General features: G+C 41.7%; 1 protein-coding gene across 1 annotated transcript in view; it reads left to right on the top strand.

The window, feature by feature from the left end:
• The window catches only part of ABCD3 (ATP binding cassette subfamily D member 3), a 370,248-nt gene extending 358,316 nt beyond the window's left edge, over positions 1 to 11,932 (top strand). Inside the window, exon 23 of the mRNA XM_086957398.1 lies at positions 10,205 to 11,932. Coding sequence (XP_086813524.1) covers positions 10,205 to 10,282 — 78 coding nt within the window. The 3' untranslated portion in view covers positions 10,283 to 11,932. The remainder of the gene's footprint in view (positions 1 to 10,204) is intronic.
• Positions 11,933 to 17,085: the final 5,153 nt, after the last annotated feature.

The following is a 17,085-nucleotide window of genomic DNA, read 5'->3' as shown; positions in this document are numbered from 1 at the left end:
GGACTGTCGTATGACACGTCATTGTGTGACTTCTGCCAGCAGATTCACCTGAAGTCCATCAAGGAGTATTGAGCCAAGATTTGTATTGCTCTCCCTGACCTGGGGTTGTGAGTGGCGCCACATGAAGAGGTAATGGTCAAAGGCCTGGTCCATGCCCATTTCGGGGTAGACACTGTCCACCAGATCTTCCAAGAACCAGAGGAGGCACGGAAGAAGATAAAACAATCTTTTTATCCTCAAAGATCAAAATCCAAGTCTTTTAGCCCAGTCTCTGACATCATAGTTCGTGGAGATTTGGCCATCATGGGCAGTTGCGCCTCCCTAGACAGCAATGCTTGCTCAGCGCCCCCCGCCACCCTAACTCCTCCGCTGGCGTCAAAGCCCTCTTTCCCAGAGTACACTGTGCCAAGGAAGAATCTGTCAGACTTCATACATACCATGATGAATAGGCCCCTCTGGAGCACCAGTATGCCCCATAGGACCGGTCGTGGATCTATGCATCCTCATTCTGGGGATGCCCTTGGCACAATAGGGATTGTATCCAACTTGTGCCCATCGTTTGGGTGTCTTCCATGTCCATTGGATTTGAGTCTGGTGCTGTTGGAAACTTCGCTCCAGTCGTAGCAGAGAATTCTCTGTTTGAGATCAAATTTCATCGCTCCAGAAGAGGCATTTCTCCTTTTAGAGGAAGGGCAATATGTCACAACATACCACAGTATGGGGGCTGATTCAAGTGTCTAGGCCCAAGACTACCTGGAGTGGGGCAAAGTGTTAATAACCTTATGTATATCCTGTGCCATGGAACTTTTCTTTCATCAAGGTTCTTGGTGACCCTTTGCAAAGCCATACTGTCCCCTGACAATTGATAGGGGCATTGCTTGCTGGTACAGACCAGCACTCGGGGAGCTGGCAGTCCTAATCCTTTCAGGAAAGCTCCTCCTCATCCTGAATTGACCCTGGAACTTTCCGAACACATCTTCTGATAGGGAGTCCACGCCCTGGAACTTATAGGACAAAAAAGGCTTTTTTGGCTGGCTGCTTTGCCCTTCACTCACTTAACGCCACCTATCTCTTGGGTAGACATGCATATGCTTTCTGGGGCATGGCAGCCAAGGTGGTTCCAAATTTACCGGACGATCTGAAGGATTACTTTGCAGAAGTAGTTAGAGATGGTCAGGATGCCTCTAGGTACTTAGCGCTGGATGGCCTAGACACTACAGACTACAGTTCTATTACTCTAACATGCCATCAGGTCCTACACCACATTCCTCACAGCCTACACCTTCATGCATGGAGACTAATTGGAGAAATCTGAGTGCCTTTCAGCTACAGCTGAAGTAATGGATGTGGTCCTTTTGGCACATCACCCTTCCACAAAATCCATTTGCTAAGTGAGATAGAACACGTTTGTTTCCTGATATGGCAAGAGGTGCAACAAGGCTGTTCAGTCACCATGGTCAAGGGATAAATCTTGGCCCTGACTGCTTTTCTCTGTTTACCAGATGAACCCTCCCTGTTTAATTCTTCGGTGGTGATTTCATTTCTGAAAGATTTGACAAACATGTGTCCGCCAACCACCATAATAATGCCTCTGTAAAGACCTTAATTTGGTTCTGACATTTTTTGTGTGCACTCAGTTTGAGCCTATGCACAGTTGAAGCTTTTGACATTAAACACTGTTTTTCTAGTTGACATCTATTCGGCTTGCAGAGTCATTGAGTTCCGGGCCTCGTCTCCCTGAGCCCGGTTTACGTGTTTCTACCATTAAATATGATGTTGTGACCTAAAGCTCCTTTCCTCGCAAAGGTGTCGGATTTCCATCTGGGACAATTCATCCCCCTACCATTCGTTTTCCTTCCGCTGCATCCCACCAAGGAGGAGGAGAGAATTCTCAGGTATGAATGGAAGAGAACAGTTTCTGCATCAGCCACACATCAGAAGACCAATTGTTTGTTGGCTACACTGGTTGTAAGAGGAAAGGCATTGCAGAAGCAATCTGTGTCCCTGGTTCATTTTATGGTACAAAAGGGGGTGGTGATGAAAGGAGCATCCGAATCAATCAAAAACTCACACCCAGTCAAAAGATCTGGGTCTAATCCATCACCGTTCTTCAGCCCACTTTGCCACCCCAGTTCAGACATGGCTGCATGCAAATCAGTCTGACCCTGTGCCTCATGGGAACAGTCCAGCCCGAACTGCCAAGCCATGTCCTCCCTGGACCGGAAACAAGCCTCCGAGGACCGGTTTCTGGCATTCCAGCCGTCCCCAGCCCGGCTTTCCTGAATCCAGTGGCAACGCGAGCAAGTGACTCACGTCTGAGCATACCCTGCCACACTTATGGCGGCCAAAAGCGGTACAAAAGGGGGTGGTGATGGACGGAGCATCCGAATCAATCAAACACTCACACCCAGTCAAAAGATCTGGGTCTAATCCATCACCGTTCTTCAGCCCACTCTGCCACCCCAGTTCAGACATGGCTACATGCAAATCAGTCTGACCCTGTGCCTCATGGGAACAGCCCAGCCCGAACTACCAAGCCATGTCCTCCCTGGACCGGAAACAAGCCTCCGAGGACCGGTTTCTAGCATTCCAGCCGTCCCCAGCCCGGCTTTCCTGAATCCAGTGGCAACGCGAGCAAGTGACTCACGTCTGAGCATACCCTGCCACACTTATGGCGGCCAAAAGCAGTACAAAAGGGGGTGGTGATGGACGTCTATCACCACCCCCTTTTGTACCGCCTGGTTCTCCTGAAGAAATCGGGCCTTATTCCACCAAGGCTAAGTCCTCCACCTCAGCTCTGGTTAGAGGAGCTCCAGTGATTTATATCTGCAAGGCAACTACATGGTCCTCTCTCCATATTTTCGCCCACACTATTGCTTTGATTCAGAAATTAGGGGAGATGGTACCTTTGCCTTGTCTGTTCTTCACAGCTTTCAGATTTAATACTTCAGTCCCACCACACTAGGGGAGTATTGCTTTGGAGTCCATTCAAAGGTTTCAGGACAAAAGGTTACTCGCCTTTGGTATAAAAAAAAATCTGGTGGATATTCTACTGCAAATTGCTCATCACCCCATCCTGCCTTCCACCCCCACACCCCCCATTCTGTAGCAACTTTAATGCCTTTCCACGAGTGGTGACTACATCCAGAGATGGTGTGCGCATCTTCCGTTAGTGGGGCGAGCCCTGGCTAGATCATTTTGCCACTGTCTATTGTGCAATGTCAACAATTTTATGTGTTGCAGTTATAATGGCAAATGCAGGTCTGCAGTGAAATCTACCTCTCTGACAACTTCTGTGAGTCGCCTGAGACCTTCAGTGGTGGATGAATTACAGCAGGCCGTTCTCAATACCCCAACTGTAGCTCATAGTAGTGACTTATACATTGGCTCTGTGCTAAGGAGACCACCTGGACATGGTGAAGGACAGTGGTTCTGGTCACCACAACAATCTTTTGAATCTGTGTCATTCGGCATTACTCCATTTTATCAAAGCAAATCCTGTGCAAGTTTTAACAGGCAACACGACTGCTGTGTTGTACTCCAACAAACAGGGTTGTGAGGGGGTCATTTGTGCTGTGTTAAGGGATGCTGACTCTGTAGTGCCGGCTGGACTTTCAGGGAATTTTCTTGACAACCATCTGGAAGGGTCCTTGAACGCCAAGTTAACAAGCTCAGGAGACTGAGTCTAGCTTACCACAAGTGGCATGTGCACCCAGAGAGGTAGCTTAAGTCGCCTTTGCCCAGTTTGGCTTTCTTTGGATAGATATTTTCACTGCTGAAGAGAACACTTATTATCAAGTATGTTTTGCTTTAGAGTTTCTGCCTCAAACTTTTGTCCAGGATGCATTCAACCTTCGGTGGGACTCCACTCTCCTTTATGCATTCCAACCTCTTCCATTTGCTTCTTCGAGTTCTGAAGAAGGTAAGGCGGGTCTGGGTTCAGCTGATTCTTATAACCCCAGGCTTGGCTTGGATGATCTAATACTGCTGAGCCATAGCATCTGCCCCATGTTTTGCCTACTTCTTCGGGAGGACCTGCTTTCCCAACATGGCAGGATTCTGCATATAACCCTGCAACTCCATGTGTGGAAACTGAGCAGAACCAGCTGAGGAGGTTCTGTCTACCCGAGGAAGTAGTGGACTTCCTCTTGGCTGATCGCAATCCATCCACAAATTGATCTATTCTGGATTTTGCGCTGTTTGTGGCCTTGTGCGAGGACTGTCCAGTCAATCCTCTGCAGATTATGCTTTCTGAAGTACTTCAGATTGTCCTTCTTGGGCATGACTAGGGCTTTCTGTGGGCACCATTAAGGGTTATTTGTTAGCCCTCTCAGCATTTCTGTTTGCCTGATCCCACCCTCTCTGTTTAAGTCACTACTTGTATTACATATTTAAAAAAACTTACATATATGTTTTCTCTTGCTCCTTGTGTGATGCCAAATGGGGACCTTAATTGGGTTCTTACTTTTTTAGTGTGCATGCCTTTCAAACCTATGCACAGTTGCTGTTTGAGGTTATTGATCCTTAAGTCAGTCTTCCACATTGCAATGACTTCAGTAATCTGTGTCAGTGAACTTAAGGCACTGTTGGTGCATCCACCATATACCACCTTGTTTCTGGTCAGAGTTTTGCTTTGGATTCTGGCATCCTGTCTGCTTAAGGTGGTTAAGGAGAAGCTTCACTGGTTGGACCCATAGAGAGCCCTTTCCTTTTATATTCATCAAACTAAGAAGCCCCGAATAGAGGGCAAACATTTTCTGTGGTTCTCTGGTGCGGAGAAGGGTAGAGAAGTACCATCATAGACCTTGTCAAGATGGATCCTTCTCTGTATCAAAACATGCCATGCCCTGGTAAAACAAAGCCACATGAGGGCCTTTGGGTTTATTCTTACATCTAAGGCTGCCATTATGGCGTTGGCCAGGTTCCTTCCAGTGCTGCACATCTGGCAGGTGGCGTGGTGGGCCTCTATCCACACTATCAACCAGGCATTATTGACTCACAGGGCAGCAGATGCCTGCTCCATCTTACAGGATTTCCTAGGGTAAAGTCCACTCCTCAGACCGTTCACCTTTTTGTGAGATAGTGCTTGGTGTCTATTCAAATGGTGAGGAATTTGCAGTTAGAAGTATCAATCGGAAGAACAAATTACTCCTCTTCCGGTGCGCTCTTTCTGGTGGATACTCCATCTAACTGCAGATTATTCTTTGCTCACCCTCCTTTCTAATCTGTTACTAACGCTCCACCTGTAAGGCCATGAAAGGCTTTGTGGTTAACCAAGGTAACATGCAGAGGTAGGCCCTTCATTCTTTGTGCTTTCACTTTTGGACCCCTTTATCGGTGTGCAGGAGCAATTTCTGGAAAAGATTTACTGATCCAGTCTGGTGCTTTGGGGGGATTAAAAAGATAACAAATCTGTAGTATGGTAGAATATTCACTAGAAAGAGCATTGCTGAAGCCAAGTAACTTTCTTATCTGGGTCATGCTCAAGGCACTATAACACAAAAATGTTAAAAGAATGACCTGCAAAAATTGGCAATTAGAAACTATTTAGAGTTCTGAATGAGAACCCCTAACATTAAGAGATCCTTCAAGGTTCCAGAAATTGATCCACATGGCAACTATTACACCAACTAGTCCACCTAGACCAGTGAGAGTTGTCATTTGTAGTTCTGGACCCCAGGATTCTTCCCCATAGGAGGTAACTTTAGTCTAAAGTTCTAGGAGTTCATGGGACTTTCTGAAACTCTGAAGGGTTCCAAATGAAGACACCGCTGCAGAGTAGTCGTCATTTGACAGCGAATCTGACACCTGACAGAACTGGTTAAGAACTCAGAGATCTTGAGTAGTGATGGGATCCTCTCTTGGCTTGTGGAAGGAAAGCTACTCGGACTGTTGATGCCAAATAAAAATCCGGAAACAATATCTTGGGCCTCAGCAAGCACAGTAAGAATGAACTGAATAATTCCAAAGTCTTATCTTGTGGAATTGGGTTGGTCACTCTTGCTATGAGAACCTGAGTGTTCTGTCTCTGTGGACCGGTCTGTAGTACAGGCACCAAAAGACTTCTAGATCTAGTTAAGGATACCACTGCCGTTTAATGAAATGTTAGCTATCAAAGCACCAATCTCCTTCTACATTGTACATCCCTTCAATGTAACTTGCCCAGAAATTAAGTGGGTCTTGCAAATATCCTAATTTGTTAATCCAGGTGTGAAAGTACCATTGGACAGGAGTTGGTATATGTAGTAAATTAAAAAATTGACCATCTTGAAAATCTTTCTTTCTCTAATCTGATAATCCTGTATGAACCTGTTAAACTCTCTGGAGCTCTGGCATTTCATACTCCAGTTTTTGCTATTTCTAAGTGCTTCAAATAACTGGTTTTACTCTTGCTCATCTTAATGAGATTCTGTTTGTTGGCATCTGCAAGATGGCAGTCTGCGTTTCTTTCTAACTCTAGAGCTGCAGATCAGACCAGTTACTAGCAGTGACTCCTAAACTCATGGAGCCATATAACCAACATAGATTTGGCCTTCCTAAGGTCAGTGTTAGCAAGTCCTTCAGGAGATAATAGTTGCCCAGACTATAGAGTATTGCTTTAATTGACTTTTCGAGAAGGCCAAAAACTATCCGAGGTTATTGTGGGGAACCTTTGACAGGAGAGTAGACCAATCCTTTGTACACTGCACCAGTTTGATGATGCGATTAAGGAGGCTGATATCATCCGGATCTCGTATTCTAGAAACATGGGCACCTCTAACGTGTAATGTTGTACTTGGCCTTTAGCCATTTTAACACCTAGAATGCATACTTAAGTTGCCTGAAATCTGGTCACATTTAGTTTAACACCTTCCGGAGTTCAACGGTGCATGTTTTTGAAGTTAAATAATATGCAGTTTCAATAATTGCTTAACAACACAGATGGATTTGTGCTAAGATGGTTCTTCTTCAGAGTCAAAATCCAGTTGCTATTTAGATAGAAAAAATCAGTTTGAGCAAGATGAGACTGAGCCAAGCATAATGCCAGTAGGTAATCCAGACACCTGTCAAGAATTTTAGTTTCCACTACAGGCGATATATCCCTGTGTTCTCTACTGTGCTGACAAATGCCTACCCTGATAATTCAGATCTGAAGAATCTGACCTGGTGAAATTAATGTTTCTTTTTGGGTTGGGGTTGTGAGTTCTTAGTTGATGAATTTATTGCAGGTATTGAGTGTGTGGCGAGGGGGGGGGGGGTGTTGGAAGATAAATCCCCGCAACTCTTTCCTCTTCCCCTCCTAAAATCGGCACTCCCTTTACATAACTTCCCCTCAAAACCCTTCTGTCCTTTTGTATATACATTTTAAACCTGTGTCTTGCTTTTCTCAGACCTGTTCGAACTTTAATCTTAACTTCCCTCTGTTTACCACTACCTCTCTTTAATACTACCTTTTCTTCTTTGCTTGTGTTTCCCATTACCCTTACCTATTTTACAAATCTGTTTGGTCCACTGTCCAAAGCCAACTTCCCCCCCCTTTTCTGTCCAAGACCCCTTAAAAATGGACGACACTATAGCAGAATCATTGTTTGTCCGACATCTCTTTTCCTGTGTTTTTTACCATTTCAATTCATTTTACTTCCAATTTCTAATGTTTGTTTTAGAAATTGTTGGAAGTTGTCTCTTTTTTTTTTATTCGCACCCTCTCCAAAGCAGAACTTTGTCCCAGTCTGTAGGGGAAAATTCTAATAAATTTTAATAATTATATTTATTGACATCTTGATTATTTATCAGATTGATCTTTGTGTTTGCCAAGTAAGCATTTGGTATGTAGATTTTTAGTTATAGTCCATGGTTCCATCTCCAATAGGTAAACGACTAGAGAACTGCCACGCTTGCCCGTGGTATTTAAGACGTTTAATACTTTCAGAAAGTGCTGTATCTTTGTCCCAGAGCCCTTCGCTTTATCTCTGTCAATCAACTTTTCTTTAAGAGAATGAAACTGGGAGGCAGATGTCTAGTTGGTCATGGGCCTCATTTCTTGAACACTCTTAACCTCAACCTGAAAGCTGAACACAGATATTTGAAGTTCAGGAAACTCATGAACACTGAACTCTACAAACTTGCTTTAACTAAATTCAGCACAGCACAGGGGTCATAATATAATTCTTGGTTATCTATCTGACCCTATTGGATTCTAAACAGTCCTATCTAACCTGCTGCTTGAACTTCCAGTTTCAGCACACTTGAGTAAGTATCTGAAATGAGACATGCAGCGATTTTCAAAACCCCCACTAAATAAACATGTAATACATCCATTGTAGAAATTTGTGTGTAACCTGAAGGTCACAAATTAGAATCTTGACAGCTCTCTGGTCTGTTGACCCTTTGTGGTTACTGGAAAAATACCCTTTAGTTGTGTTAATGCAACACTTGTTAATTCAACACTTTTAAACGGATCTATGACGTTACAACGCGTTATTTTACAATGCAGACCGTTACATCGCAATTTTTACAACGCAGGATCCATTACAATGCATGCCTTTACAACGCATGTCATTACATAGCAAATACTATTACAACGCATACCGTTACAACGTAAGTATAGGTAAGTATATCTTTAAAAAGAAATGTAATTAAGTTAATTTAATTAATTTAATTAATTTAATTTTATTAATTTAAAAAAATAAATTAATTTAATTATTGTAATTTAATTAATATTAAAAATGTAATTAATTTAATTTATTTAATTTAATTTAACTAATGTAATTTAATTAATTTATAAAATGTAAATAATATAATTTAATTTATTATAAATTTAATTTAAATAATATTAAAATAATAAATAATATAATGTAATTAATGTAATTTAATTAATTTATAAATTGTAAATAAAATAATTTAATTTTATTAATTTAATTAATTTATAAAATGTAATTAAATTAATTTAATTAAAGTAATTTAATTAATTTATTAATTGTAAATAATATAATTAATTTAATTATTTAATTTGTTTAATTTATTTAGTCATTTTTTAAAAAAAAGTGAACCCTAAAAATACCCCTGTACCCCAAAACCCAAACTCAGCCCTAAAACCTAAAAATACCCCTGTACCCCAAATACCAAACCTAGCCCTAAAACCTAAAAATACTCCTGTACCCCAGAAACAAAACACAGCCCTAAAACCTAAAAATACCCCTGTACCCCAAAAACCAAACCCAGCCCTAAAACCTAAAAATACCCCTGTACCCCAAAAACCAAACACAGCCCTAAAACCTAAAAATACCCCTGTACCCCAAAAACCAAACACAGCCCTAAAACCTAAAAATACCACTGTACCCCAAAAACCAAACCCAGCCCTAAAACATAAAAATACCCCTGTACCCCAAAAACCAAACCCAGCCCTAAAACCTAAAAATACCCCTGTACCCCAAAAACCAAACCCAGGCCTAAAACCTAAAAATACCCCTGAACCCCAAAAACTAAACCCAGCCCTAAAACCTAAAAATACCCCTGTACCCCAAAAACCAAACCCAGCCCTAAAACCTAAAAATACCCCTGTACCCCAAAAACCAAACACAGCCCTAAAACCTAAAAATACCCCTGTACCCCAAAAACCAAACACAGCCCTAAAACCTAAAAATAAATATATTTATGTACATTTAATATTAATCAAATCAATTAAAAAATGTAAAATAAAATATAAAATTATATACTTACCTATACTTACGTTGTAATGGCATGCGTTGTAATAGCATCTGCTATGTAATGACATGCGTTGTAAAGGCATGCATTGTAATGGATCCTGCGTTGTAAAAGTTGCGATGTAATGATAGTGCGTTGTAAAAGTTGCGTTGTAACGGTGCAATACCCTTTTGAACGTATAGAAAACAACCATATACTCCACCACTTATTGTTTTAAATGTAACTTAGATGAGTGTCACCTTGAAAAGCCAGTATTCAGAGCAGTCCAGAAAATGTTAGAAACAATGCTCACCTTCTCAGCTGTTTCTGAACAAAAATGGTTCAGGTATAGTATAATCATTTAGCTCGCATATCATTTTTAAAAAATGTATTCGTTCAGGAATGTGGGCCAGCTAAAGAGTACCTGTAGTGTTATTAATAGGTTTGTTACCACGGAGTGTACAAGCCTTGGAAATTTTGTATACATTTGGGCGAAGCAGTTTTAATAATTGCTATATTTTTCTTTTCTGTCCCTTCGCAGTACTATTTGCACATGGATGGAAGAGGCAACTATGAATTCAAGCTGATCACTGATGACACAATTGAGTTTGGCTCTTGAACTTTGCACCAATGGCACTTGATGCAGGAGATCAGCTCCATCATTGCAGACAACGCTTAGAATTTGAAATACATTGTAAATTAATCATATAAAACCTGTTTTTTAACATTTTGACTAAATATAGTATAATTCAGAACAATTCAAGTTCTGTAAACGGTTTAATTTGTAGAATATTGTTAATTTGTGTATATGTTGGATTCTTTATTCTTTCTGTACTAAGGATGTCTTTATTTTTGTTGTCAGAAAACTGCCTAAATTAAGTTGGACTCCAATCACTGTTTCTAGATTCAGCTTAAGACATGAACCATTTAGGTCATCAAGTTTGACTTGAGTGAACCCATCTGTGCTTAGGGTTGACATCTTCTCTTCTCTTGTGAGTGGGTCTGCACTTTTTTTGTCCGTCCAATGTCTTTGAATACTGGCACTTAAAGCAGAGAGCTGACTGGAGAACAGGGGGAGTTTAACTCCCGCGCGTTTTCCTGTCCAGTGAGCACTAGACTGATTATTTATTTACTGTCCCATATCTTTCCAAAGTGGCAGATGTTCCAGCTCCCTTCATTCCTTAATTTACGTTTTGCTGCCTCCAGCAAGATGGGTTTTCTTTTGTAGAAGAAATTGAAACGTATTCCTTACATCTTATGAATGGTATGCAGCACAGTTGTACAACTGGACTCCAGTGGCCGCGGGAAGTATCTCCGTGAGTCGCCTTTTTTTGTGGTGGTACGCAAGGAAATATCAACGTGTGTGTTGTTCAACTCATTCTGTAGTATTCCCGAAGTTGAGAATGTCTTTCTTCTGCTGACTACTTGACTAGGTTGGTGTTAGCAATTCCTCAGCCTCAATGGAAGAGCATAATTTAATTTAAAAAAAAAACACTTCCACTTGGTAGTGGGTATACTGAGGAGTTCAGATAGTTGTGATGTCTTCTTGCCATGACTGGGGACTTCGTAGGTGGCAGCTCTGAGGAAAAACCATAAGACCTTTCTGCACAGTCATTCCCATGCTTGACCTGTGCAGTGCATATGCTCATTAGGGTGATAAACATTCTGTAGTGAGCCAGACAACCTGACTCTGTTGGCAGGCTACATCATGTATTGTGTTCAGTCCCCTGCCCTTGCAGTAACCGCAAACCATTCTCGTATATGCATGGAGAGACCAAGTCCTATACAGGGGCTTATAAAATAGCCATTCACAATAGAAACCATTTTGTATCCAGTGATCCTAAGTGACTTTAATATTGCTATTGTTGCATTTGATGTCACTTGTGACCTTCATTGGAAAAAGGGTACACTATCAAGACTTCTGTGTACATCAATTTCATGTGAATTAAGACACATTTGTGGTACAGCCACCTGCAAAATAACCAAAATGTAATTGCCTGGGAAGGACTGACCCATTTGTATTTCCGCCAAGCCTACTTGAAATATTTTTATGATTGTTGTAATGTAATGAACACATCTTCAAACAAATTTCGATAATTTTACTAAGATTTCTATTCTGTTGAATTGAAAAACATTTCTACAATATAGTAAACCATACACTGGAGGTATGGTGGCAATCGTGTGGTGTCCACACACGATCTAACATAGAAATGCACTACATGATGGCATGCACTGAATATGCAATAAATGTGTCCTCTGAATCTTTTAAGCTCTGTATCAGTGTTCTTTATTGTGAACAGGAGAGTCACCTGCAGGATGTTTGGCACCTAATTCAAAAACTTGAACAATAGCCGAATTTGGCATTGAAATACTGAGATGTGGTTGGCTGTTTTCCAAACAATCATCCTTGACGCATCCTACATACATGTTGCAAACATTTTGAGATAGTTATCAGTTTGAAGAAATTCACGTCAGAAGACTTTGCAGCAGCTCATTCGGTTCTCTGGACTTCACTCTGTGCTTAAAAATAAACTTTGGACTCGAGAGGTTTGCAGTGGGGAATTTGGACTATAGCAGTAGCTTTGCACCTACACTCTTGAGGCACAAATCTCTCCACATTCCATGATGTTACTCTTATTTCTGTTTCTTGTACCACCCTCCCTTCATCTTGTGTCCAAATCCCTTTCCTCTCTGCCACCTCAGCCCATCTCATCCTTCCAACTTTTTCCCTGACTTCCTCCAACATGACACCAGTATTGCTCGCTTACCTCCACATGTCGTGCCTTTCATCACGTCCGCTCTCATTGGGTGGGTGAATGAGCTATCAATTGCAGAGTCATTTTGCATGCTCTTATTTAGCAGCATCACAACATGGCTGTAGTAACTGTGTGTGGGATGGGACATATTCCAAAAGAAGCTGTGGTACTAGAATTCTACTAGGTCAGCTTGAGGAGTGGAATTAAATATAGCATGGTAGTACTTGTTTTTTGGCCGTTGTATAAGTGCTGAGAATGCGGACAGATTAGATTACTGCTGCCTATTGCAGGACAGACCAGGAGATGTAAATGTCTTTGAAGAAATTAACTTCATGCTCAACAGTTGCATGAAACATAGCAAGACATCACTTTTAATCTGGGAAAAATAGAATGGTGGATAAAGTCAAAAGAATGCTTATGAATGTTGTGAGTACATTGGTGGTTGCTGAGAGATTGGAGAAAAGAGGTCAAATGGGCTGTGATTTTCAAGTTTGCCACATACCCTGAAAGGTAATGAGCTTTACTTGTTTGGCCCAAGCCCGGGATGCAGCAGACAACATCCCCTGGAAACATTACCTCCAGTTATTTCCTTGCTTTGGTAAATTAGCTATCCCATTGAGCTCTGACACCCCTACCGCATTATTTTGATTTAACAGCATTCTTATTCAACACATTATTGGTTGAAATCAATTAAATGTTTCATTGCTGCAGTAAGTGTTTGCGCCAATAAGGCACCATCCTCAGAAAGCAGTAGCCCTCTCACACCTATTTTCGAAATGTACAGTACAGTACTCATTTGTATTAAATGCTTATTTCCAGCCTCAGGGCGCATGTAAATAACTTCTTGGTATGTTAGACTGCTTGAAAACCAACGAGGCAGTTGTAATCTCTGAGTAAGTAGACCTTGTTCTTGAATAGATTTTATTACTATATTCTATGGGTGGTGTCCTGCCACACCCCAAATAAGATGGTGTACACACTACAGTAAAGTGTTCTGATTCTGTAATTTATACTAGAAAACAAAGAACAAACAAAAAAAGAAAGATAGCGCTCTTATTTTAGTCTTCCAGCTAATATTGGGAGAATGGGCTGTAGGCCACATTGTTCCAAAAAATGTAAATATATCATTTACATTGGATTTTATGCTGCCCTTGTGACCGATTAACCACATTAACCTCCTGAGCCTGGTGCATTGAGTTCTCCTTAGATTCTTTTCATACCCTCAGCAGCTTTTATGTAGTCAGGAAGTTTCTTAGGGATACTATCAATTCCTACTTTTCACTTCGACAGCATTGCTAGTGGTGAATGAGTCACATTACAAAATACCTCCTTAACTTTGTTACTTCACTCACACTATCTATAAATTAAGGAAAGTTTGTACTTTTTTTAACCACTCAATTCTTTGTGTGGCTGTAATAAACTGCGATCAAGGTTGTGCAGTTGGTGTAAATCAAGTTGCTATCTGTAGCAGCATTCTGTGATACAGGGGTAAACCTCTTATGGATTATTGCTTGTCAAGATACTGGACTCCGCAATGTAGATGTAGAAACTGGAGCATGTGGATATTTTGGTCAATGTCCAAAGAATCCAGGAACAGGCTTGTAGTTGTGAAAAATAACTGGTTTATAAGCAAATGATCCATCCTCGCTACTTTATAATTGCTGCTTTTTACAGGCTGATTCATCCTTGTAAAAGCCTGCTGGATCCTTGCTGCTCAGGTGATGCGGAGAACTGCAGTGCAGATTTGTGATTTGTCAGCACTGTCTTGGTGTGTACTGTGGCATGAGCTTCATCACTTGTGATAGCCAATATCAGGCCTCATGCAAATTGGTAATTTTGCTGCTTCTGCATGTCTCCCTATCCTCTTTAGACATATGACCAGTTAGACCATATTCACTTTCCCTGGGCTAGCATTGCGGGTAAATTGGCTAGGCTGGTATCAGCAGTTGCCAGGTGCAGTGAGTGTTTTGAGAGAGCCCATCTAACATCAAAAGGAGGCTACAACAAGGAGCTGAAATTAAAATCAATGCCATTGCTTAATCTGAAGCATCTATGAGGGAAATGAGGCTGGCCATGTGGGCCCATTACACTGGTCCCTAAAACAGAGCAGGATTTCGCTTGCAGGTTACAGAACTGCTGAATTAAAAAATTGACTTTGTCATTGCACATATGTATTTTAGGTACTGTGGCCACAGTGATGCGGAGTTGTACGTACCATTACCTGAGGTATTTAGAGAACATAAAGGTGGTGCCAATCCCTACGAATAGCTACACATCTGAATCTCCATCCTTTGAAGATACTGGGGGTGAGGAGATACTTGAAAGAGTAATGGAGGAAGAGAAGCAAGAGGCTTAATGCTCTGTCTGAACTTCCACAATACTGAAAATCCAGCCATTGACAGAATAAAGTGAGACAAAGTTTCCTGGCTAGACACCCTACCAGTTGCTTTTACATTGGTTGGCTAAGCTCAAGTTACAGATGCCAGCACCAACATTGAACCAGAACTCTCCAAAACACTATTTGAACAGCGACCCTCTCTAATTATGTTACAGGCAATCGTCTAACAGCCATGGTAAATGCTAGGGCTGCTTTTCTGGGAGGAAGGGAAACTGCAGCTAGTGACCGCTCACTAGCTGCAGTCACCCTACTTCCCTGAAAGACTGCCCTTGCATTTACCATGGCTGTGATTCACACTTAGTTGCCACAGATGAAAGGTAATGTGAAATTCTAAATCCTAAAGTTCAAAAGACAGGGTTGGTTTTTTTTTTATTAGAAGAGTGATTTGAGCAGTCTAGTGATTCAGAAACAATGCTTTTAGAAAAAGAAACCTTGATAAGGTGACACCATAAATAGCAGAATTCTGGAAAACTGCAGATTCTTCTCCCTAGAATATTCCAGAGGCTTTAGACTGGATCTGAAAAATCTTGAGCAGTCCCTCTGCGCGCTAGTAGGTGGTGTGAATTGGTCCACAATGTCCATATCGGAAGTGACGTATTGAGAGGGGGGTGGGAGGGGGGTGTTCAATTCATTTGATCTAAGCACACCATGGCTGAACTTCTATCCTACTCTGAGGATTATATAGATAAATTACTAGAGGATCCAAACAACGTGTTCATTTCCTCCGACATCCCAACCATTGACTTCTCGTTGAAGGACAAGATCTCCCGTCTTGAGCGGTTGGAGAAAAAGCTGATCCGCACACGGTGGCACGGCCATCTCCTTACGAAGTACCTCAAAGAGAACATCATTCCTATTGGATTGCAAATCAAGATTGAAACAGCTATCTTTCTGGAGGTACCAAAATTCAGGGAGGGATTCAGCCACGTCGCAAATAACTGCAGCCGTCATTGGATGGTTCTAGGCGTGGAAACAGCTGCAGAACAAATCCAAGTAATCACTGCTGAAATTAAAACTTTAAAAGCAGAAATATCGGCGGACGCCAATTTTGCAAGTGCCAAAGAAACCATCACCAATCTAGAGGCCACACTCAAGGACTTTGACTTGACAACTCAAAATCGCAAACTCGAAAAATTGGCACGCGATATTAGACTTTATGATAAGAAGAAAACGTATCCCTATCTGCAAGAAGATTATTATCGACAAGATAATCAAGGCAGATTTACCAACCGAGGCGGGGGAACATTTAGAGGCAGACGTAATAATTATTACACTTTTTCTGATTCCTCTTACAGCTCAGAGGGTGAGCAAGACCAACCAGGTCCTAACTACCAGCAGAACTATCCTGACTTTGGGTACAACCAGCAGTTTCAGTACAACCCTTTTTTAGGGCAACGTCAGGGTACATGGCGTCCACCCCAAGGCAGAGGCAACACCTGGCAACAACGCGGCCAACAACGTGGATCTCAACAAAACACAAACAACTGGAATGGAGGACGTGGCCAACCTCCAAAGCAGGTACATTTCCAGACAGAACCACAACACGGGGAACGTGTTACCCGCAACAAAACCTACAGATGGTAATAGATTCCGAAAATTTACAGATGGAAATCAAATCTGAAACCCACCCTCGTTTAAGACTTCTGGGAGGAGCTCCCCCCGAGGCCGCCAGCCCTGTTGTAAATATATCGAAGCATACTTTGAACAATGATGAAATCAAAATATTGGGGAAAGGATTATCATATGTCCCCACCAGTCACCCCGACTCCTTCATCATTCGCACTGAACTGTTTCGATTTTTTAGCAAAATAAGATTAAAGTATTTTTTCCGCAATTCAACACCAAGTATCCAAACATCTATAACTGGACTGAGAACTCCGTCTACATTTGTCCCGTTCAACAGTGTCATGTCTCACAAGATTCTGGCATACGAATCGGTTGTGTTAAGAGACGTATTACAACTTCTGGGAACGAAATGTTATACCAGATTCAACACAAGCAAACAAGAGAAATTGGCTCTTCAAACTCTTGCTCAGAATGCCCAACTTGTTATCAAACCGGCAGACAAGGGCGGTGCCATTGTGGTGCAGGACGTCACCTCGTATGAATCGGAAATTCTCTCAGTTGAATGACGCAACTAGTTACCAACTATTACGATCGGATCCAACACAAGCAATTGCACGGGAAATTCTAGAAATAACCCAAGCTGGCCGGGATCAAGGGTTTTTGTCGGAATTGGAGTTTAATTTCCTCAATCAACCATATCCA

Source organism: Lissotriton vulgaris, chromosome 1_1, assembly GCF_964263255.1.
Source record: "Lissotriton vulgaris chromosome 1_1, aLisVul1.2, whole genome shotgun sequence".
Lineage (NCBI taxonomy): Eukaryota > Metazoa > Chordata > Amphibia > Caudata > Salamandridae > Lissotriton > Lissotriton vulgaris.
The sequence above is the reverse complement of the archived record's forward strand: the minus strand, read 5'-3'. Positions and strand labels throughout refer to the sequence as shown.